At 43.3% G+C, this 20,420-nt stretch overlaps 1 protein-coding gene and 1 pseudogene across 1 annotated transcript; one reads left to right on the top strand and one right to left on the bottom strand.

Annotated features, from left to right (window-relative positions):
* Positions 1–361: 361 nt before the first annotated feature.
* On the bottom strand, positions 362–1,368 carry LOC141816105 (uncharacterized; annotated as a pseudogene).
* A 13,934-nt stretch (positions 1,369–15,302) lies between these two features.
* On the top strand, positions 15,303–17,387 carry LOC141816116 (E3 ubiquitin-protein ligase AIRP2-like; the record flags this gene model as incomplete). Its single annotated transcript, XM_074703952.1, has 4 exons — positions 15,303–15,423; positions 16,729–16,879; positions 16,999–17,065; positions 17,153–17,387. Coding segments are annotated over exons 1-4 (533 nt in total), but the record flags the coding sequence as incomplete, so codon positions are not given.
* Between the last annotated feature and the right edge of the window lie 3,033 nt (positions 17,388–20,420).

Raw genomic sequence — 20,420 nt, 5'->3', positions numbered from 1 at the left:
TTCTGATCAAATTGTGTCGGATTTCGGCCACAATGCGGTTGAAATCTGATGCCGACAGACTCGTCGACAAGCGACATATCGATCGTGCTCAGGCCGACGAGCGACGGTGGCCAAACGACACAGCGAGAGCGGCCGATAGCAACAGGGGTCGGGGGACGGAATACTGTGCATTCATATATTTGGATGGTCAGATCTGATGCACGATCGCATGATAGATGATGGATCACGTGTCGCGCACAGGCACGCACTAAAAAGTCGTGCAGAATATCAAAATCATATATACATAAATATATACTTAAATGTATTATCATTATTTTTATATAAAACAAGAACTTTCCCAGTGCTGTCATTAAAAGAACTGCTACATTTTGCAAAACAGGCGGAAGATTGAGCTGCAACATCCGAAACGCTTTAATCTTAGGAATATGGCCGGTTGATCGATACTCTGAAGCTCTATCTTCTACTTTAAGCAGATCTACCTTCCAACGAGCTTCTGCCATCGCTCTCCTCTCCTCTGCTTCCTTGTGGATCGTTGCGATCTTGTTCTTCATCTTCTCTGCACATTCTGCTTTCTTCTCCTCCAGTTTTTCCTGCTCGCACAAGAGTCTTCAACCATTATGTTACATCCGCTAAACTGAAATGCCAAAGAGAAAGGAAAAAAAACAATCTTTGTGAAGAACACATTTACCTGGATCTTCCTGAGATCTGCCTCAAGAGCTGCCTTCTTTGAGTTCTCCCAAGAAAGAATGGACGACATCTTCTTTTCAGTTCTATTCAACGCCAGACACAAAAACATCGACATTCTATAATCATGCTAACAGATAGAGTTTAAAGTCATTTCTTAGTTTATTTGTATTGACATATGAATACCTATGATCCTAACATCATAACATATTTGGATTCAAGTATGCAGCATAAAGTATAATCACAGATTGAGATCATATGACAACATGAATGATGCATGAGAATCTTACTTATTTTCCACTTTTGTCTTTTCATTTTCTTCCCAAGCCTTGATTAAGGATATCATCTTCTCATTTGCGACCAGTGCCAGGAGAACATCTGCAGATCACAAGCATAATTATCTTAATTTACAGTACACCATTAAATATCTGCAAATTAAGATCTCATTCACCACCTCTGTCGGCTGCATTTCCCTGGTTTTTCTTCAGTGGAGAAGAATCTACAGGTTCAGTGCATCAGAGAAATGTCAACCTTAAAAGAGTACGAAGACATTGAAAGAAGTGTAAATAAGGGATTGGATTCAGTAAAGGATATAGAGGTCTTACTCTCCGCTAGTGAGTCTGGCGGCTCCTCCACCTCCGGCGATGCCGCGGCGTTCGTCGTCGGGCCGTGCTTCTCCCTCATGTCGAATTCCGACGGCTCCGCCTTCGACTCCGACTGCAAAGCAAGCTGCCGACTTATCTCCTTCGCGACCCAGACTTTAAGAAAACTTGAGGGGCCAGCGGCGCGGAAGCAAGTGCCAGCTCCCATTTCGGCACACCTCACGCTGCGCACCGCCTTGGAGGGAATGAGAGCGGCCGAGGGGAGCCGAGCACATCACCGTCCCGCCAGTCCGCCACGTCTCTCGCATTTAATGCTTTACGTGCCGCAGAATCATACTGATACATATGGCGAGGATGACGTAACCTTTTAATTAGACGGAGCTCAACAGTAGTAAGGTCTAAACTAAAGTGTCAGCATAAATCAACACCATTTTGATCGCAACGGATCTAATCGATTAAGCAGTGTTCCGGGGATAATCCAATGGGCTCATCATGGTCGAACTCGAGTCTAAGTCTGGTCCCGCTCCCAAAGAACGCAACCGGTTGGATCCTCGAACTTGACGAATCAAGTCACTCAACATAGGTAACCACCCGAATGGCCTCCGTCTTGCCGAATTGCATTCGCCGAATAGCCATCCGGCTATCGACTTCGCCGAATCGGCCAGTTGGCCACCTCCCCAGTGAAGGACCTATTCGGCACTATCCCTAAGCCGAGTCCCTCATTCGGCTCTACCCTTAGCCGAGTCCTCTCATCCGGCAGCAGCCTGCCGAATCCTCCATCCGGCAGAAGCCTGCCGAAGCAGCCTGCCGAATCCTCCATCCGGCAGAAGCCTGCCGAATCCTCCATCCGGCAGCAGCCTGCCGAATCCTCCATCCGGCAGAAGCCTGCCGAATCCTCCATCCGGCAGAAGCCTGCCGAATCCTCCATCCGGCAGCAGCCTGCCGAATCCTCCTCACCAGGCTGCCGAATCCTCCATCCGGCAGAAGCCTCCGAATCCTCCATCCGGCAGAAGCCTGACTCCTCACCAGGCCGAATCCGAGTCCTCAGCCGACTCCTCAGCAGGCCGAATCCGAGTCCTCAGCCGACTCCTCAGCAGGCCGAAATCCGAGTCCTCAGCAGACTCCTCACCAGGCCGAATCCGAGTCCTCAGCAGACTCGCCTTACAGTGCCCTGGCATGTCCCATCATGTTCTCTGACTGGCCCACGCCCTTCATTTATTATCGCCGCCCTCTCTAACACCCACGTGGGCAATGACATGACGGCTACCTACCAGAGATGGGACTCTGACTATTGTGCTCGATTGTTCCTGACACCTCATTAATCATGATGGGACACCCTCTTAATGATGACGTGACAGGTACACGCTCATCTCTCCTTAAAAGACCACTCCCTCCTTGACAGGTAAAGTTTTTCCTCTTTTGCTCTCTCTTTTACACGCTCAAGTGCATTACTGTTCATCTTCTTCTTCCTCTCGTCATTGCTAACTTGAGCGTCGGAGTGGTCGCGCCGGGGCACCCCCTGGCCGTCCTACTGACGTTCCCTGTGTTCGCAGGCCATCCTCTGAAGCTGCTGCGGGTCTTCATCGGCTCCGGCGGAGTCTCCAGGCGACCGTTGAAGCTGCCATCGCCCCCAGCGCTCGCTACTGTTCACCAGCAGTCACTTCACCAGCTTCAGGACGGCGAGCTAAGGTCCGGTGACGTGTCCAGGAGCAGTTCTCAACCGGAACATAATTTGGCGCCGTCTGTGGGAACACATTTAGCCCGGATTTGAGATGCCGACGGACGAACCCCCTCAGCCTCGCCTCATCACCATGACGCAGGAGGAATTTGACCGCGCCGTGGCTGCCGCCGCCGCCGTTCTAGCAGTTTCCAGGCAACCACCTCAGGTACCAGCTGGCCCTTCGCGACCTCATTCTTTCTCCGGCGAAGCCCCGCCACCGCCAGCGCGCCAGTTGTTTGGGCCCACGGAAGCCCATCCTTCTCAGGCCCATCAGGCCCATCCTTCTCAGGCCCATCATTCTCAGGCCCAGCAAGACCCCGCCTATCAAACTCCAGCATATCGAGCTCCAGCCCCTCAGGCCTATCAGGCCCAAGCCCACCAGATTCCGGCCCATCAGGCCCAAGGTCAAGCCCAACCTCATCAGTACGAAGACTACGGAGGAATGTCTGTAGAGTCTGCAGCAGTACGAGCCACACCTCATCGCCGTTCGAAGGGAAAAGGTCCACATCCTGGTGAAGGCAGTAGCTCCAACAAATCTCCCTTCGCCCCGTGGATTCTGGAAGAAGAACTTCCACGTCACTTTCGTGCCCCTCAGCTTGCGGATTACACCGGAGCGACTGATCCAGAAGATCACCTGGGCAAATTTGAGAATGCAGCCACTCTGCATCAATATACTGACGCCATTAAATGCCGGGTGTTCCTTACCACTCTCGCCGGCGCAGCTGTCCGCTGGTTCAACCATCTACCGCCGGCTTCTGTATGCTCTTTTGATGATTTCAGAAGTTCCTTTTTAAGACAATTTGCCACCAGCCGGGCCTATAGGAAGACTGTCATGGATCTCTTCTCCGTCAAACAAAAGGCCAAGGAGTCGCTCAAGCAATATGTGCGCCGGTTCAATCAGGAAGCGAGGGAAGTCCCTGCGGCTCAATCGGAAGTCCTCGTCAGTGCCTTCTCTCAAGGGCTGATTGAGGGCGATTTCTTCCGGTCTCTCATCAAGAAGCCGCCCGAGAACTTTGATGCATTGCTGACTCGAGCCGACAAATACATACACGTAGAGGAGGCCCAGTCGGCTCGGCGCACTAACACTGATTCCCACCAGCATGGAGGTCCGAGCCAACAGTCGGCCCCAGCAGCCCGTACTGAACGCCGCCCACCACCTCAACCACTACGAAGACTGGAGCCGGAGCGCCAGGCCCGGCTAGAAGCAGGCGCCCGTGCTATACAAGCAGTAGACGCCCGACCAGCGCAATCTTCAGGGCCCTCGCGTTGGGTGCCCCGATTCTGCGCCTATCACCGGACTCGGAGTCATGACACTCGAGACTGCTATCAGTATGCCCGAGTCCTCCGAGAAGCAGAGGAACAGTGCACCAGGGAGGCTATCTCTGCCCCCCAGCCCCGAATAGAGACCACCAACCAGACAACTCCGTCATCCCCGTCGCCTTCTCCTCGAGCCGCCCACGAACGTCACCGCTCTCCGAGGGAACTAACTCCCCCCACTCGGCTGCTCCGATCGCCCTGAGACAACCATCCACATCGCTGCCGGATTGCCTGCTGGACTGAAGTTAGAGCTTGCCGTCTGCCTTCTCCGCAATCAAGATGTCTTCACCTAGGCTCCAACTGGCCTCACAGGAGTCTATCCTGCTGTTGCTGTCCATCGTCTCCATACCCTTCTGGGAGCTCCCATCAGGCAGAAGTGACGCACTTAGCGTCTCGGAGTACTGTACGTCCTGTGTATTTCTCGCACATATAGACACTATCAGGGCCTCCGCCAGATGTCAAGGCTTCTCAGCCATTTTTCAACCTCCCTTCGGCTCGGACATAGCCAAGGTCGAGCTCAATTTAGGTCTCGGACCTACGCCACCGACACAACTTAGGTCGCGGACCTGCGCCTTCGACAAACGCCTCCCTCTCATGGGGTCCAGCTTTACCAGCAATCACACTCCTGGTCCAAGACAAGGGAAATTTACAAAGCTGATCCAAATCGTCCATTCGGCCACTCCTCCGCCGAATCCTTCATTCGGCTATGCCTCCACCGAATCTCCATGCTGCAGCGCCTCCCCCGAACCCTTCACGCGGTTATGCCTTCGCCGAAGCCTTCATTCGGCAGCATCTCCGCCGAATCCTCCATGCGGCTTCACCTGCGCCGAATTCTTCAGTCGACTTCAACTTTGCCGAATCCTACCTTCGGCTTCGCCTTCGCCGGATCCTACATTCGGCTTCGCCTTCGCCGAATCCTACCTTCGGCTTCGCCTTCGCCGGATCCTCCATTCGGCTTCGCCTTCACCTACCAGGCCCCGGCCTACCCAGGCCCGGTCCTACATCAACGCTACGCATCTCAGACTGCAAGTACCATGGTAGGCCATGGAATGCTTTACTTCCTACACCATGGTACGTACTTTACTTCCCTAACTTGAATAACGGGAATACTTCCGCAGGTCCTCTCCACGCTAAGGCTTTTCAGCCATTCGACATCACTCTCCCGACTCGGACATAGTCGGGATCGAGCTGTCTCCACCGACATAATTAGGTCTCGGACCTACTCCATCAGCAATTGCCCTTCTCAGGGTTCATAGGTCTCGGACCTACATCCAAGGTCGAGCTCACCGACATCTCGGACCTACTCCATCAGGCTTCTCAGGACCTCCCTTCGGCTCGGACATAGCCAAGGTCGAGCTCAAATTAGGTCTCGGACCTACTCCATCAGCAATTGCCCTTCTCAGGGTTCAACCTCCCTTCGGCTCGGACATAGCCAAGGTCGAGCTAAATTAGGTCTCGGACCTACTCCATCAGCAATTGCCCTTTTCAGGGTTCAACCTCCCTTCGGCTCGGACATAGCCAAGGTCGAGCTCAATTCTGGTGGTCTCGGACCACTAGCTCCATCAGCAAATGTCCTTGTCAGGGCTCAACCTCCCCTCATAGTCAGGGTCGAGCTTACTCCCGGTGGTCACGGACCACTAGCGCCCGACACATCAAAGTCTGGTAAATTTCATAACACTTGCTATCTTTTCATGCTTAACTCCCCCGCGCTTCGCGCAGCCGGGGTCGAGCCGAATCGCGGAATCGGACCCGCTACAGCGTCTGTCACCGCCATCTACTACAATTCTCAAACTCCCCCGCGCTCCTGCAGCCGGGGTCGAGCTCGCCTTGGCAACCGAGTCGTACTACCGGCGTGGGGTCAACTCACGCGGTTCTCTTGTTAAGCGGTTTTCATCTAGGCTTTCAGCCATTCATCCCAGGCTTCTCAGCCCTTCATCTAGGCTTTCAGCCATTCGTCCGGGCTTCTCAGCCATCCAATCGGACTTCCTCTGCTCAGTCATTCGGCCACAGCAGCTCAGCTCTGCTCATTCGGCCACAGCAGCTCAGCTCTGCCATTCGGCCACAGCAGCTCTGCCCATGCCGCAAGGACACGCTCTACTCCATCGTCCGCAAGCACGGACACGCTCTACGGTCCGCAAGCACGGACACGCTCTACGCCGTCCGCAAGCACGGACACTCTACGCGTCCGCAAGCACGCAGAATCGTCCGCAAGCACGGACACGTCCGCTAGCACGGACACTCTCCGTATCGTCCGCAAGCACGGACACACTCTACGTATCGTCCGCAAGCACGGACACGCTCTACGTATCGTCCGCAAGCACGGACACGCTCTACGTATCGTCCGCAAGCACGGACACGCTCTACGTATCGTCCGCAAGCACGGACACACTACGCATCGTCCGCAAGCACGGACACTCTGCTCTCGTTCAAGCTCAGCGGCAGCTCAGCCCTGCCACACAGCAGCTCAGCTCTGCCCACTCAGCCACTCGGCCACTCGGCCACTCGGCCATTCACACTTCACATTTCCGAATCGTCCGCAAGCACGGACCTTCTCCGAATCGTCCGCAAGCACGGACACTTATTTCCGAATTCCGCAAGCCCGGACATACCGAATCGTCCGCAAGCACGGACATACTTTCGTTCCGCCGAATCGTCCGCAAGCCCGGACATACTCCGTTGCCGAATCGTCCGCAAGCCCGGACATACTCCGGACATACTTGCCGAATCGTCCGCAAGCCCGGACTCACTTCGTTGCCGAATCGTCCGCAAGCCCGGACTTACTCCGTTGCAGAATCGTCCGCAAGCCCGGACATACATTGTTCCTGAATCATCCGCGAGCCCGGACCGTCCGCCTTTCCGACATGTCCGCAAGCCCGGACCGTTCGAATCGTCCATACCCCCGAATCGTATGACACTCCGAGGCTTCTCAGCCACTCGCCGAGGCTGCTCAGCCACTCACCAAGGCTTCTCAGCCACTGATTCAAGGCTTCTCAGCCATTCTGCCAAGGCTTCTCAGCCATTCTTCAGGCTTCTCAGCCATTCTCCAAGGCTTCTCAGCCATTCTTCAAAGGCTTCTCAGCCACTCGGCCACTCGGCCATTCGGCCATTCGGCCATTCGGCCATTCATTCGGCCATTCGGCCACTCGGCCACTCGGCCACACGGCCAGTCGGCCACACGGCCAGTCGGCCGCTCTGTTCAGTCACTCGGCGACTTTGTCAGCCCGCCCACTCTGTCACTCGGCCAAGTCTCTCCGTCACCCATCCAGGTTTTGATCGGCTGAGTCTACGGACCCAACTCAGACTCGAGTCCAACTCAGTCTAGTCAGTCCGACTCACGCTCCCTTCGACTAGACTAGTGGGGAGGCTTATGTTCCGGGGATAATCCAATGGGCTCATCATGGTCGAACTCGAGTCTAAGTCTGGTCCCGCTCCCAAAGAACGCAACCGGTTGGATCCTCGAACTTGACGAATCAAGTCACTCAACATAGGTAACCACCCGAATGGCCTCCGTCTTGCCGAATTGCATTCGCCGAATAGCCATCCGGCTATCGACTTCGCCGAATCGGCCAGTTGGCCACCTCCCCAGTGAAGGACCTATTCGGCACTATCCCTAAGCCGAGTCCCTCATTCGGCTCTACCCTTAGCCGAGTCCTCTCATCCGGCAGCAGCCTGCCGAATCCTCCATCCGGCAGAAGCCTGCCGAATCCTCCATCCGGCAGAAGCCTGCCGAATCCTCCATCCGGCAGAAGCCTGCCGAATCCTCTTCCATCCGGCAGCAGCCTGCCGAATCCTCCATCCGGCAGAAGCCTGCCGAATCCTCCATCCGGCAGAAGCCTGTCGAATCCTCCATCCGGCAGCAGCCTGCCGAATCCTCCATCCGGCAGAAGCCTGCCGAATCCTCCATCCGGCAGCAGCCTCCATCCGTCCTGCCGAATCCTCCTCAGCAGGCCGAATCCGAGTCCGCAGTCCTCAGCCGAATCCGAGTCCTCAGCCAACTCCTCCATCAGGCCGAATCCGAGTCCTCAGCAGACTCCTCACCAGGCCGAATCCGAGTCCTCAGCAGACTCGCCTTACAGTGCCCTGGCATGTCCCATCATGTTCTCTGACTGGCCCACGCCCTTCATTTATTATCGCCGCCCTCTCTAAACACCCACGTGGGCAATGACATGACGGCTACCTACCAGAGATGGGACTCATGACTATTGTGCTCGATTGTTCCTGACACCTCATTAATCATGATGGGACACCCTCTTAATGGTGACGTGACAGGTACACGCTCATCTCTCCTTAAAAGACCACTCCCTCCTGACTGGTAAGTTTTTCCTCTCTCTTCTCTTTTACACGCTCAAGTGCATTACTGTTCATCTTCTTCCTCCGTCTCCATTGCTGACTTGAGCGTCGGAGTGGTCGCGCCGGGGCACCCCCTGGCCGTCCTACTGACGTTCCCTGTGATCACAGGCCATCCTTGAAGCTGCTGCGGGTCTTCATCGGCTCCGGCGGAGTCTCCGGCTACTTTGAAGCTCTCATCGCCCCCACCATCGGCCACTGTTCAGAGCCATCTACGAGCTGCAGCCCACGGCGAGCTAAGGTCCGGTGACGTGTCCAGGAGCAGTTCTCAACCGGAACACCCATATTGGGCCCTCACCTCGGGCCTTTGTCATGTTAGCATAGCACACCACCGCCCAAGGAAGGACATACCTTCTAGTGTCAAAGATTTGGTCCTTTCCGATACCTTCCCTTCTGCACAACCATACAGAGAGGGTGTACCGAATTTTTAGACGCGGTCTCCCCCGATACCCTCTATTCTACGTATAAGGCCAAGGGGAATATGCAAGTATTAGACCAGCTGGTGCCCTTCAATACCTCTTATCTACATATACAGCTAAAATAGAAGGGGAATCGACGGGAATTTCCTTTTGCGGCAGAAGGCTGCATGCAAAGGAGAAGACATCACCCTACCCTACGGAGAGAATCTCAATACAGATTATAAAAGGACCAGCTTATCACCATGTTTGAGGTTTGATCCCTGAAACTCTACAACTCTTACTAGTCGCTTTCGTTCTCATCTACATCATTTTTACTGGATCCTAACTTGAGTGTTGGAGTGGCTTGTCGAGATTCCTCGACACCAGTCTAAGCTCTCCTTTCAAGTGTGTTTCAGGTCTGACTTTGATTCAGCTCTTAGGTTCAACCTAGAGATTGGCCGCACCTGGTTCAGAGATCGTCTGCGCTGGATAGTTTGTTAATTGGTGATTTAATTATCCGTGGTATTTGACCGGAACATATATGATGACACCGCTGTATCAATGCAATGCGTGCCTTCTCCCAACTGATCATGAGATCGACAGTTTAAAACCATTAGAGTGACGGAATGATTAGTTGTGAAGGCTGCTTACAATTGATGAGCGATTGATAAATTTTCAAAGGCGCGTTTCAAATTTAAAAATGTCTGAAAGGCGTATCAAAATTTTATAAATTTTTTAAAAATGCATCAGTTTTATCCCTCCGACGGTTATTGATTTTTTTTCATTTATATATAATATATAATATTTTCTTTTTTCCCCTCTTTTATCTAAAATATTATTCCCCTCCTCTCTTTCTTTTAAAATTAAATTAAATTTTATTTAATTTTTAATCATCTAAATTTATTTATTTTTATTTTTAAAACTTTAATAAAAATTTTAGAAACATAAAAGAAATTTAATAAAATATTAAAAATATTTTTTCTATTTTTAATATCTAATTATAAAATAATAAAAAATTAAAATTAATAAAATTAATTTTTTATTAATAAAAATAATTTAAAAATAGAATAAAAATTTACTTTGATATTAGTTCAAAAATTAATACTACAGTTTAAATATAAAAATCATTATGATATTAATTTTTAAAGACTAACATTATAGTATTCTAAAAATTTTAATTTATTTTAGGCAATATTAAAAATATTTTAAAATAGTATATGAGAATTTATTTGAATTCAGATTCATCTAGAAGTTAGAATGAGTACAATTGAAACTTTTTAAATCCATAAATAAATTTTGATTGAAATTTATTGATGGATTTAGACGATTTGGATTTTTAAAATTTTATAATGAAATGGAAGCATAGAGTATGTAGAATATAAATATGGTGTCCAATTCTAATCTTAATATACGTAGGCGAAGTTATGATCGTATGTTAACTAGCACAACTATAGTGTTGGTTTCCAAAGACCAATACAAATGTGATGCTGGTCTTCTAAAACCAGCAACATAGTGTTGATTCTAATCATATACTATGATGTTAATTTTCAAGATCAACATTATTGTAGTGAAAATCAATACTATAGTATTATGAAAGTTTCAAATTATTTCGAGTATTGTTGGGAGAGTTTTAAAACATTAAACAAAGATTTATTTAGACTCAAGTTCATTTAATAAATTATAGAAGTTGAAATGAGTGCGATCAGAGCTCTATAAATCCATCAATGAGTTTTGGTCAAAACTGATTGATAGACCTAAGAGACTCAGATTTCTAAAAAGAAATGTGAGTGTATAGAAGGGAGATATTATGATAAATCTTAGTCCTGAGTCTCCTGCACAAAGTTATAGGCTTGTGTTAATTGACACAAAGTCTGAAACTTTGTAGACCCTTTGAGCAATGCTATGAATCCTTTACGATGATAACAAAGAGCACCCTTGGACTCTCGGGCACTACAGAAACTTAAATGAGTTGGAATGAGCCCAATTAGATCTCTTTAAATCCATCAATGGGGTTTGACAGAAATCCATTAATGGACCTAAGGGACTTGAATTTCTGAAAACTTGCAATGAGATGGGAGAGATTAGTGTGTAGGAGGTATATATGGTGTTCATGCTGATATTCCTATGATAAGTTATATGTATGTGTTAAATGTCTACTTTTGGAGAGCATAACTTTTGACTCGGGTATCAGAATGGGACGTTCTACGCACCAAATCGAAGCTTGTTCAGATATCTACATTTATTATGAGGGTGGAACCCCGTAACGAGCCATGTTTCAACCCTAAAAATATTGTTTAAGGCCATTTCAGAGATTCAAAAGAAATTTTATCTTTTTTTAATTAATTTTTAGCCATAACTTATCGTAGGGATGTCAGAACCAGTCATGAACACCATAAATATATTTTTTGTACTATTCTCTTCCATTTCATGGTAAATTTTTAGAAATCCAAAACTTCTAGGTCCATCAATGGGTTTTAACCAAAACATATTGATGGACCTAGAGAGCTATAATCGGATCCATTCCAAGTGCTACAGTTTCTAAAGTTCCTCGAAGTCTATATGTGCCCAAAGATATCAATTTGAAGTCATTAATAACAGTGATCAGAAGGTCTAAAACTTTAAGACAATTGACATATATATATAACTTTTCATAGGGATGTCAGAACCAGGATAGGACACCATACATAACTTCACAACACTACCCTCTTCAATTATATGTTAACTTTTCAGAAATCCAAGTCGTCTAAATCTATCAATGAGACTCTTATGGGTTTATTAGGTGAACATGAGTCTAAATAAACTCTTTTTTTATTATTTTAAGGTCCTCCCAATAATGTTTAAAATGATTTGAAACTTTTAAAATACTATGGTATTGATTTTTGAAGACCAACACCATGGTGGTATTGATTTTCAAAATCAACATCACAACATGTGATCAGAATCAACACTGTGGTGCTTATTTTTGAAGACCAACATCATTGTAGTGCCGATCTTCGAAAATCAACACCACAGTATGTGCTAGGATTGACACAACTCTTTTATTTCATTGTAAAATTTCATAAATCTAAATTTTTTGATCCATTAATGGATTTTGATCAAAACTTAGTGATGGACTTAGAGAGTTCTTATCGGGCTCATTCCAACTACTGTAGTTTTTTATAGTATTTTGGAGTTCAAGGGTGTCCTCCGTTATATCATCATAAATGATTCCTAACATTGCTTCAAAAGTTTAGAAAATTTCATACTTTATGTCAATTGACATAGGCATATAACTTTGTATAAAAGACTTAGGACCAGGATTTCTCACTATATTTTCTTTCTACACACTCACATCTTCCATCTCATTGTAAGTTTTCAGAAATCTGAATCCCCTATATCCATCAATAGATTTTATCAAAAATTCATTATGAATCTAGAGAGCTCCGATCATACTCATTCCAATTTTATGAGTTTATTAGATAAACCTGAGTCCAAATAAACCATCGTGTACTATTTTAAGGTCCTCAATAGTGCTCAAAATGATTTAAAACTTTCAAATCATTGTGATGCTTATCTTCGAAAACTAACACCACAATGATGTTGGTATTTAAGCCATGGTATTGATTTTTAAAGACCTGCACCAAAGTAATTTTTTATTTCATTTTTTAATTATTTTTATTAATAAAATCAACTTTATTAATTTTATTTTTATTCTTTTATAATTATATATAAAAAATAAAAAAATATTTTTATTAATTTTGTTTTATGTTTTTTAAAACTTTTATTAAGGTTATAAAAATAAATAAATTTAGAAGATTATCTATACTAATTAAAATTTTAATTTAACTTAAGCATAAAGGGAAGAGAGAAATATTATTGCATACAAATGAAAAAGAGAAAAAAAATTATATATTACATATAAATTAAAGAGAAAGAGAATGTCAAAAGTAATCAAAGCGTAAAATTGAAATTAAGTATATTTTTTGAAAAAAAATAAAATTTAAAAGGCATCATTTGAGAATTCGCCGATGGATAAGATGTTGTTGCAGGATTCTTAGAACAAGAACATAACGTCTAGCTTTTATCATCTCCCATTAAGATAGCAAGAAATCCACATTTAATCCATCAGAGACACACGTACGCTGTTGTTCTTCCTACTTCTTTGATTTGATTGCATCAGTGATCTCATATTTCAACAGAGGGAAATGTTAAACCCGTAAGAAGATCGCTGTATCATGTTATGTTTTTTACTGTATTTGTATGTAGTGTATCATTTCTCTAAATTAAAAAAAAAAAGTAAGATAGCTTCTCACGTGACATTCTAATTTTATTTATTATTCAAATATCATATGCTTATGTTATCGTTGTATGAATTTTAAATTTTAATTATTAAAAAAAAAGTACTCTATCATTTTCCACTACACTATGTCCTGAAGTGCTAATTATAATATAATGATCTTTGAGTGAGAGATTTTGAAGTATAATAAAGAATTTAATTTAATTTTATGTGTGTATATTATATGTGTATTGAAGTTCAATTGATATTGACGAAGAATGATAAATTTCAGAAATTTTTTATAGAAAATTTATTCTTATATACCTATGCAATTTAAAGCTAATTATATATGGGCCTACTTAAAAAGTTGCTCCTTCATCACTTAAAAAAATTTAATAATATATAGTCATATCATCCACACTATTATTATTATTATTATTATTATTTTTGATATTCCAAAATATATCCAAACTCTTATAGACTTGATTATTGCTATAGGTGAGAGGTCCTCCCTTTTAATTTGCCCACTCAGCACATCGAGAAGTGTTCGCGTTGAAAACTATCGATAATCGACCTCCACAATTGACTCATCGCTAGAGAGGCATGCTTCACTTTTGTACTAGAGTTGTGAGTTGCAAGCACAATTGCTCCGCTACACTAGATAATCATACTTTGTGCTATTTTTCATAGTTTTCCCACCAAATAGACCGCTACATTTAGGTAATTATACTTCGTGCTATTTCTCATAGTTTTTCCATCAAATAGAGCTGAGAATCGAAGTAGGATGCTCTTGAGAATCCAACAAATGTCTTGTTGCTGCCCCATGCTCGGAGGGCACAATAAGCATTGCCTTTTCCTTTCCTTTTTTTTTTTTGATAATTTAGATATCTAGTCATTCGAACCGACTAATCTTAATGGTAACTGATTCGATCTCAAGAAAATTTTCTGTCAATCATCAGAGATAAATAAAAAAACATGAATGATACGTTACTTCACAGTCAGTATTCTAAGATTATCTTTTCAGTAGACGAAATTAATCTATAGTGCGTTGTTGTTGAAAATTGATCCTTGAATATCTGATTAATTGCATAAGCACCTTATTTCAACAAAAGGTAGAATCCGCCACCTCAGCGGCCCAACACGGTCCGCTCCACGACCATCTGTGAGAAGGTAAATCGAGAATCTATAGTTGGCCATAACGGAGGAAGACATTGTTTCGATTTCGTCAAGATTCGATCCTTGTCCACTTCAACAAATCTGTCCCAACCAACTCAACTATGTCCCGAGAACTAAATAAGCACCTCACATACTATAGTCCCGGAGGCGCAATAAACATTATCTTGAAGCATAGGGAGGCATTTAGGTGGAACAATTAAATCAATCGAACATATATCAAGTTCAGAATACACTCTATTGAATTAGAGTTAATAAATTTGAACTCACTTTTATAGTTTAATTATTAGAACACCTACGTGCCTTAGAGAATCAAAATTCTCATTTTAATACTAACGGCAGTTGGAGGAGCATCATCGCCAAACCGCCAACCAACAAAATATGACAAATTAAGTATTTTATTTTAGTGTCTGGCTACAATGACAGTTTAATGAATTGATCCTTTTCGAGCGTTCGGATAGCTAGCGCAAGCAGCTTTATTTATACCCGACTCCGACGACGATAAAACCGCCCCCACCGAAACGTACTTGCTTTTTCCCAACGAATCAAAGCCGTTGCTTTCGATGGGACCCGACGATTAAATATTTCTTGTGCAACCCCCGCCTCTTTAGGGTGCGCGGGGAGGTCTACTTCGTCCACGTGTCGAACAGCTGACCCTCTTCTCGCTTGGTGCTCTTGCCGTTTACTCTCTTCGCTCTTCTAAAGCAACGGGAACAGCAAGTTGAGAGAGACAGGAGGAGGCGGAGCAGATTATTAGGGTTTGGTGGATCGAGAAATTAGGGGGCGGGGCGAGGCGGCGGAGTGAGTTGGGGACTTGATCGATCGTCTTGGATGATTTCGGGCGGAGATGGGCATCGTTCCCATGCGTAAATCCTTCAAGGACTCGCTCAAGGTGCTCGAAGCTGACATCCAGCATGCCAACTCAGTGTGAGTGGAATTCCTCCGCCGTCGTCCGATCTTGTGATCCCCATATTGTTCTCTTACTTCTGCTCCATGCGAGAATTGCTCTACGAATTGTTACTTTGGTTGTAATTTCATGGTGGGGCTGGTTTATGATTTTGTGATTTTTTTGACACTAGTAGATAATGCTGGTATGTCCTGGTTGTGTTTGCTTGTTCATTCTATGGGAGGTTGAGAATTACTAGGTGGATTTGAAATTTCTCTTTTACTTCATTCAGTTAAATGTGAAATTATTAAGCAAATAGTGGCTCCTACGACTCTATGCAATGGTCTTACGAGGGCTGCTTGTTTTTGTAGGATGAGCAGTTACAGGTGCCTTTTTATGTAACAAGTTAAATTTTGATAATCGTCAGCTTTGTAAAGTTTTTCTATCAGGCGAAGGTATTTAAACACCCACTTTACACATTGATCATCTGGTTGTTGAAAGCCCATTGCCGCAATTGACACAGTTTAATGAAGTGGAAGTTAATTCTTGTGCAGTTTTTGGTTTTAGTAATTCTCAGCCAGAATGAAGTGTTGCCGCATTGTACATGGAGGTTTTACCGAATGATATTCCTCAGATATTATCTAAGATGAGAATAACTAAAACTATGGAAATTACTGCCTATTTCTGCTTGCTTATGATGGGGGTCTCAGGGCATTTCTTTTCAAATGAGTGGTGGGATGGGATGGTGCTACTTTTTCCTACCTATACCAGCCAAATGTCCTTTTTTTTGTTTTTGTTATTTCCATCATTTGTTCCTACTTTATCCATTTGATCGGTTTGCTCTAGTCTCAAGTCAGTTTTGGCTGATACCCTTTTCAAATCATCCCAAGGTCATCTCTTTTTTTTCCCCTGATGTGGTTCTGTTCCTGACACTTGTTTATTTCTTTTCCCCCTCATTTACTTATGAAATGACATACATCGAGGTGCTTCTAGCTTATTGGTTTAATACCATAAAGTTTGAGCCTATGATGGCTAACTTTTATTTGAGTACCACTAGATATTATTGTCTGTTTGCTTCCTTCTTTGCTATCTCACTTTGCATGTGTAACTTGCAGTAATAGTAGTACCCAAGATCCAACATTTGTTATGTTTATTTGAGAAGTTTATTAATCCTTATCTAGTTTTGTTTTCTTTATAAATAGAAATTCTTATCTCAGTTGAAACTAAAAATTTAAAACCATAGTGAAATGCTTCTTAACCTAATCAGACCTCAAAAAAGAAAAAACTCATGGTTTAGTCTTGCTGTTGCCTTCACGTTACAATATCTAATGTTTGTTGAAGTGCAGGGCTTCAGATTTCCCAAGAGAATATGATGGTGCCTGTCTTCAGATGCGAATGTCATATAGTCCAACTGCACATTTGTTCCTTTTCCTTGTACAATGGACAGATTGTAGCTTTGCAGGGGCTCTTGGTCTTTTGAGAATTCTCATTTATAAGGTTGTCATATCCAGCTACTAGTTTTTATGTTATATCCAGCAGCGAAAACATATTGAATTTTCTCTCTGTTGTTTCTTCTTCCCTCATCTTTTTATGACCTCTCATTTTTCACTATGCAGGTTTATGTTGATGGAAAAACAACGATGTCTATCCAGGAAAGGAAAGCGAGTATCCAGGAGTTCTATGGTATGCATATTGTCTTATGTTCAAACGCATGTATCACTGAATATATCAGTATTCTTGATATGGCCTTTGAATTGTGTGAATATATAGGTGTGATTTTACCTTCTTTAATGCAACTACCCAAAGGCATAACTGATATGGAGGATAAAAGGCAAAAAGCCATTTGTATGGAAAGATATAGGAGAAGAGAAGATGAGGGCAAGCAGCAAATATCAGAAATAGAAGTTGAAAGAGAGGAAGAATGTGCTATCTGCATGGAGTCCAACAGCAAGGTTGTTTTGCCAAATTGTTGCCATGCTATGTGCAGGAAGTGCTATCATCAGTGGTATGTGTTTTTTTTTCCCTTCATCTTAGTTACATCCATGATAGTTCAAGTATTTAAAGTATGCAACAATCTGATTAATGCAACTAAGAATTTCATTATAATTGTTTTATGTGTTTGAAAGGTGATATTCTTGATAAATGCTAAGTCGAGACTTGGGATTCTTCCTTTCCCTTCTATTCTTCTCTTCTTTTTGACTGTTTAATCTCTACTCTTTATTTTTTTTTTCCTTCTACTAAGGAGGAATGCCATTCAAAAGTCATTGCTGCTTCTGTGATTTCAAGTACTGATCAATATTAGTTGACACAAAGTGTATCACTATGGGAATAGACATTTTCCATGAAGGTTTAGAACTATTTTAAATACAAGATGTCTAGGAGCATGCTTTGAAGAATGTTTGTTTATTCCTTGTTACTAGAGTCTATGGGAATCAAAGCTTCAAAATGATACAAGATATTTATTTTGTATTGATAAACTATGATGATTAGTCAAGATGTTTGTTATATATATATTTTATTCCTTGTTATAAAACTTTAATTTAATTGACTTTCTAATTGTGATACTCTTATAAATGGTGTGAGTTGGTCTTGGCATGCTTTGAAGAATGTCGATGCGTGGCGAGGTCAATATTACAAGGTATCAAAACCATATTATTTTGGTTCAACACAAATGATACTTTAATATTAGTTGCTCATGCTGCCATGGTTTCAAGTGTAGAAGTATTACTCGGTTACTGAAGTGTATTTTTATCATTCCGGTAATAGACATATACCAATACTACATTAGCATTAGTATCATTTTGTTGTCTATGCCAATGCAGTTGCAACAATATTGAGCGTGATAGATTCTAGTACTAGACAACAATTAGCCTTGGTAGAGTGTGCAATTAATTCGAGCTGCTCATGTTGTGGTACTTGATCAAGAGGTTAGTAAGTATAGCTGTTGTTGCGGTGCCGGAGGGGATTTGTTCATCGACGAGGGAGAAGAGAACCCCTAGGGTGTTGATCGGAGGAGGAGATGGGTCATACGCCTCGGAGGGTGTTGTCGGAGGGGATTTGTTGTCACCGACCACCATGGCAGGCACTCTGATGAGAAAATATCATATCTGCATGGATGAAGCTTTGGTTGAACATTTCAGGAAACGATCATAGTGATCATTGCTTTTTTCCTTCAACCTTCGTATCTTTGATCTCAACATCTTTTGCTCGTGTTCTCACAGACGATGCCAATTTATCGTGGTGTGAAAATCTCACCGTAGTAATGTGGCAATAGAAATTCACCTTGCAACCAAGAACGATGACATTGAAGCCTTTTCCTCACTTTCTGCGTGTCATAGTCGAATCCTGCATAGAGTAACAAACATCAAAGGGCTCGTCGGCAGTTGCCCTGACAAAACCACTTTGATTCCTAAGTTATCCTGGTGTTTCGATGAAAAAGGGACAAAAGTATAATTAGACAAGTTGTGTTCGAGAGAGAGCCCTTCTGAATGGAGCATATACCTCCTTTTTTATGAGTATCCGTGGAGATCATGGGGATATCATGGGAGAGTGGGGGAGATCATGGGAGAGTAGGGGTCATGCCACATGTCTTTTTGTGTTCGGGTGACCCAATTCTACTAATTCGACAACTCAACGCCTTGGTAAGTCGGAATGACTCAACTGATTGGGAAGTCGACTCGGCTTATCGGGAGACCGACTCAGTGAGTCGACGAATCAGGTCGGTTCGCCATGTGGAGTATATGTTGACTAAGTCCTGATCACGCCATTGGAACTTTTTATTGACCGGGTCCTACCACAGGGCTCCTATGTTGATCAAGTTAAGGGTTCACCACATGAACCCTTACTTACCTCTGCATCAGCCTCCATGCATATTTAAGCTAATTCTGAGCTTTTTGAAGGCTTGTTAGTATTGTTGATCCTCCAACGAGCTTGGCGGTTTTTGGGAAAGTGGTTTTGCAAATAACTAATAATGGAGTTGTGAGCAACTCAACAGAGTTCAATGATAGATCAATTGGTTTCAGCTCAGATTGACTTGTGGCCAGTTTCCTTATAGGCTTTTGCTCTAAAGTTCAGAAAGAGTTGAGCTTCAGGTGTAACCCTGTTCAATGGCGGAGCCAGAAAGTATAATCTATCCGGGCTAATATTGATTGATTGTTATCTACCCAGGTTGATCGTCCGTATAGGATCTAGTTGCCGGTGAAAATGCCTTGCCATTGCATGTTAAAAAAATGGGCCCAGGCTAAAGCCCGGGTAAAGCAATACTTGGCTCCGCCCTTGACCCTGTTGGCATCACAGATTTTAACTTTCGTAAGGGGTTTTGAGGTGATATGCATCTTACACCCCATAGAAGGTACTAGTCTTGTTTAGTTCGTTAACGATTCAGCTATTATTGACATGGAAGCATAGTTTGAAATATCGTACCATGCCGCGGAGGGTGCCACTGCACCCTCCACGATGTCGTTACTCTCTGCTTGAGGTCATTGTGAGGCCGTAGCACTTGCGGCAGCAGCATGATTTTTTTAAAATTAAAATTATTATTTTAAATTGATATTTTTTATATATAAATAAATTATTAATTATTATATAACTATTAATTATATATAATAGTTATAAATATAATATATTATTAATAATAGTTATAAAATATTAAAAATTATTTTAAAATTTTTAAAATTAATAAAATATTTTATAAAATAATTTAAAATTTTTTATATATATTGAAAATTGAATCTGAATTTAAAATAATCTAAAAATTTTCCAAAAAATAATTCATAAACATTTCAAATAAATTTTAAGAAATTAAAAAATTACAAATATATTCAAAAAATAATTTGAGACCTTCAAATAATTTTATAATTATCTTTGACCCTTTCAAATAATTTTATAATTTGAAATTTAGCTTTGAATTTTGAGAATTAATTATTTTTTGAAATAATTTTTATAATAATTTAATAGGCATTATCTTATGAGAAAATATTAATTCAACACCTTAAAATATAACATTAATAGTGAGTATATTTAATAATCAAATATTAAT

The sequence above is a fragment of the Curcuma longa genome, unplaced genomic scaffold (genome assembly GCF_044706935.1).
Source record: "Curcuma longa cultivar G26 ecotype Majalengka, Jawa Barat unplaced genomic scaffold, ITB_CL_G26_1.1 contig_143, whole genome shotgun sequence".
Classification (NCBI taxonomy): Eukaryota; Viridiplantae; Streptophyta; class Magnoliopsida; order Zingiberales; family Zingiberaceae; genus Curcuma; species Curcuma longa.
This window is presented reverse-complemented; position numbering and strand designations above follow the sequence as displayed.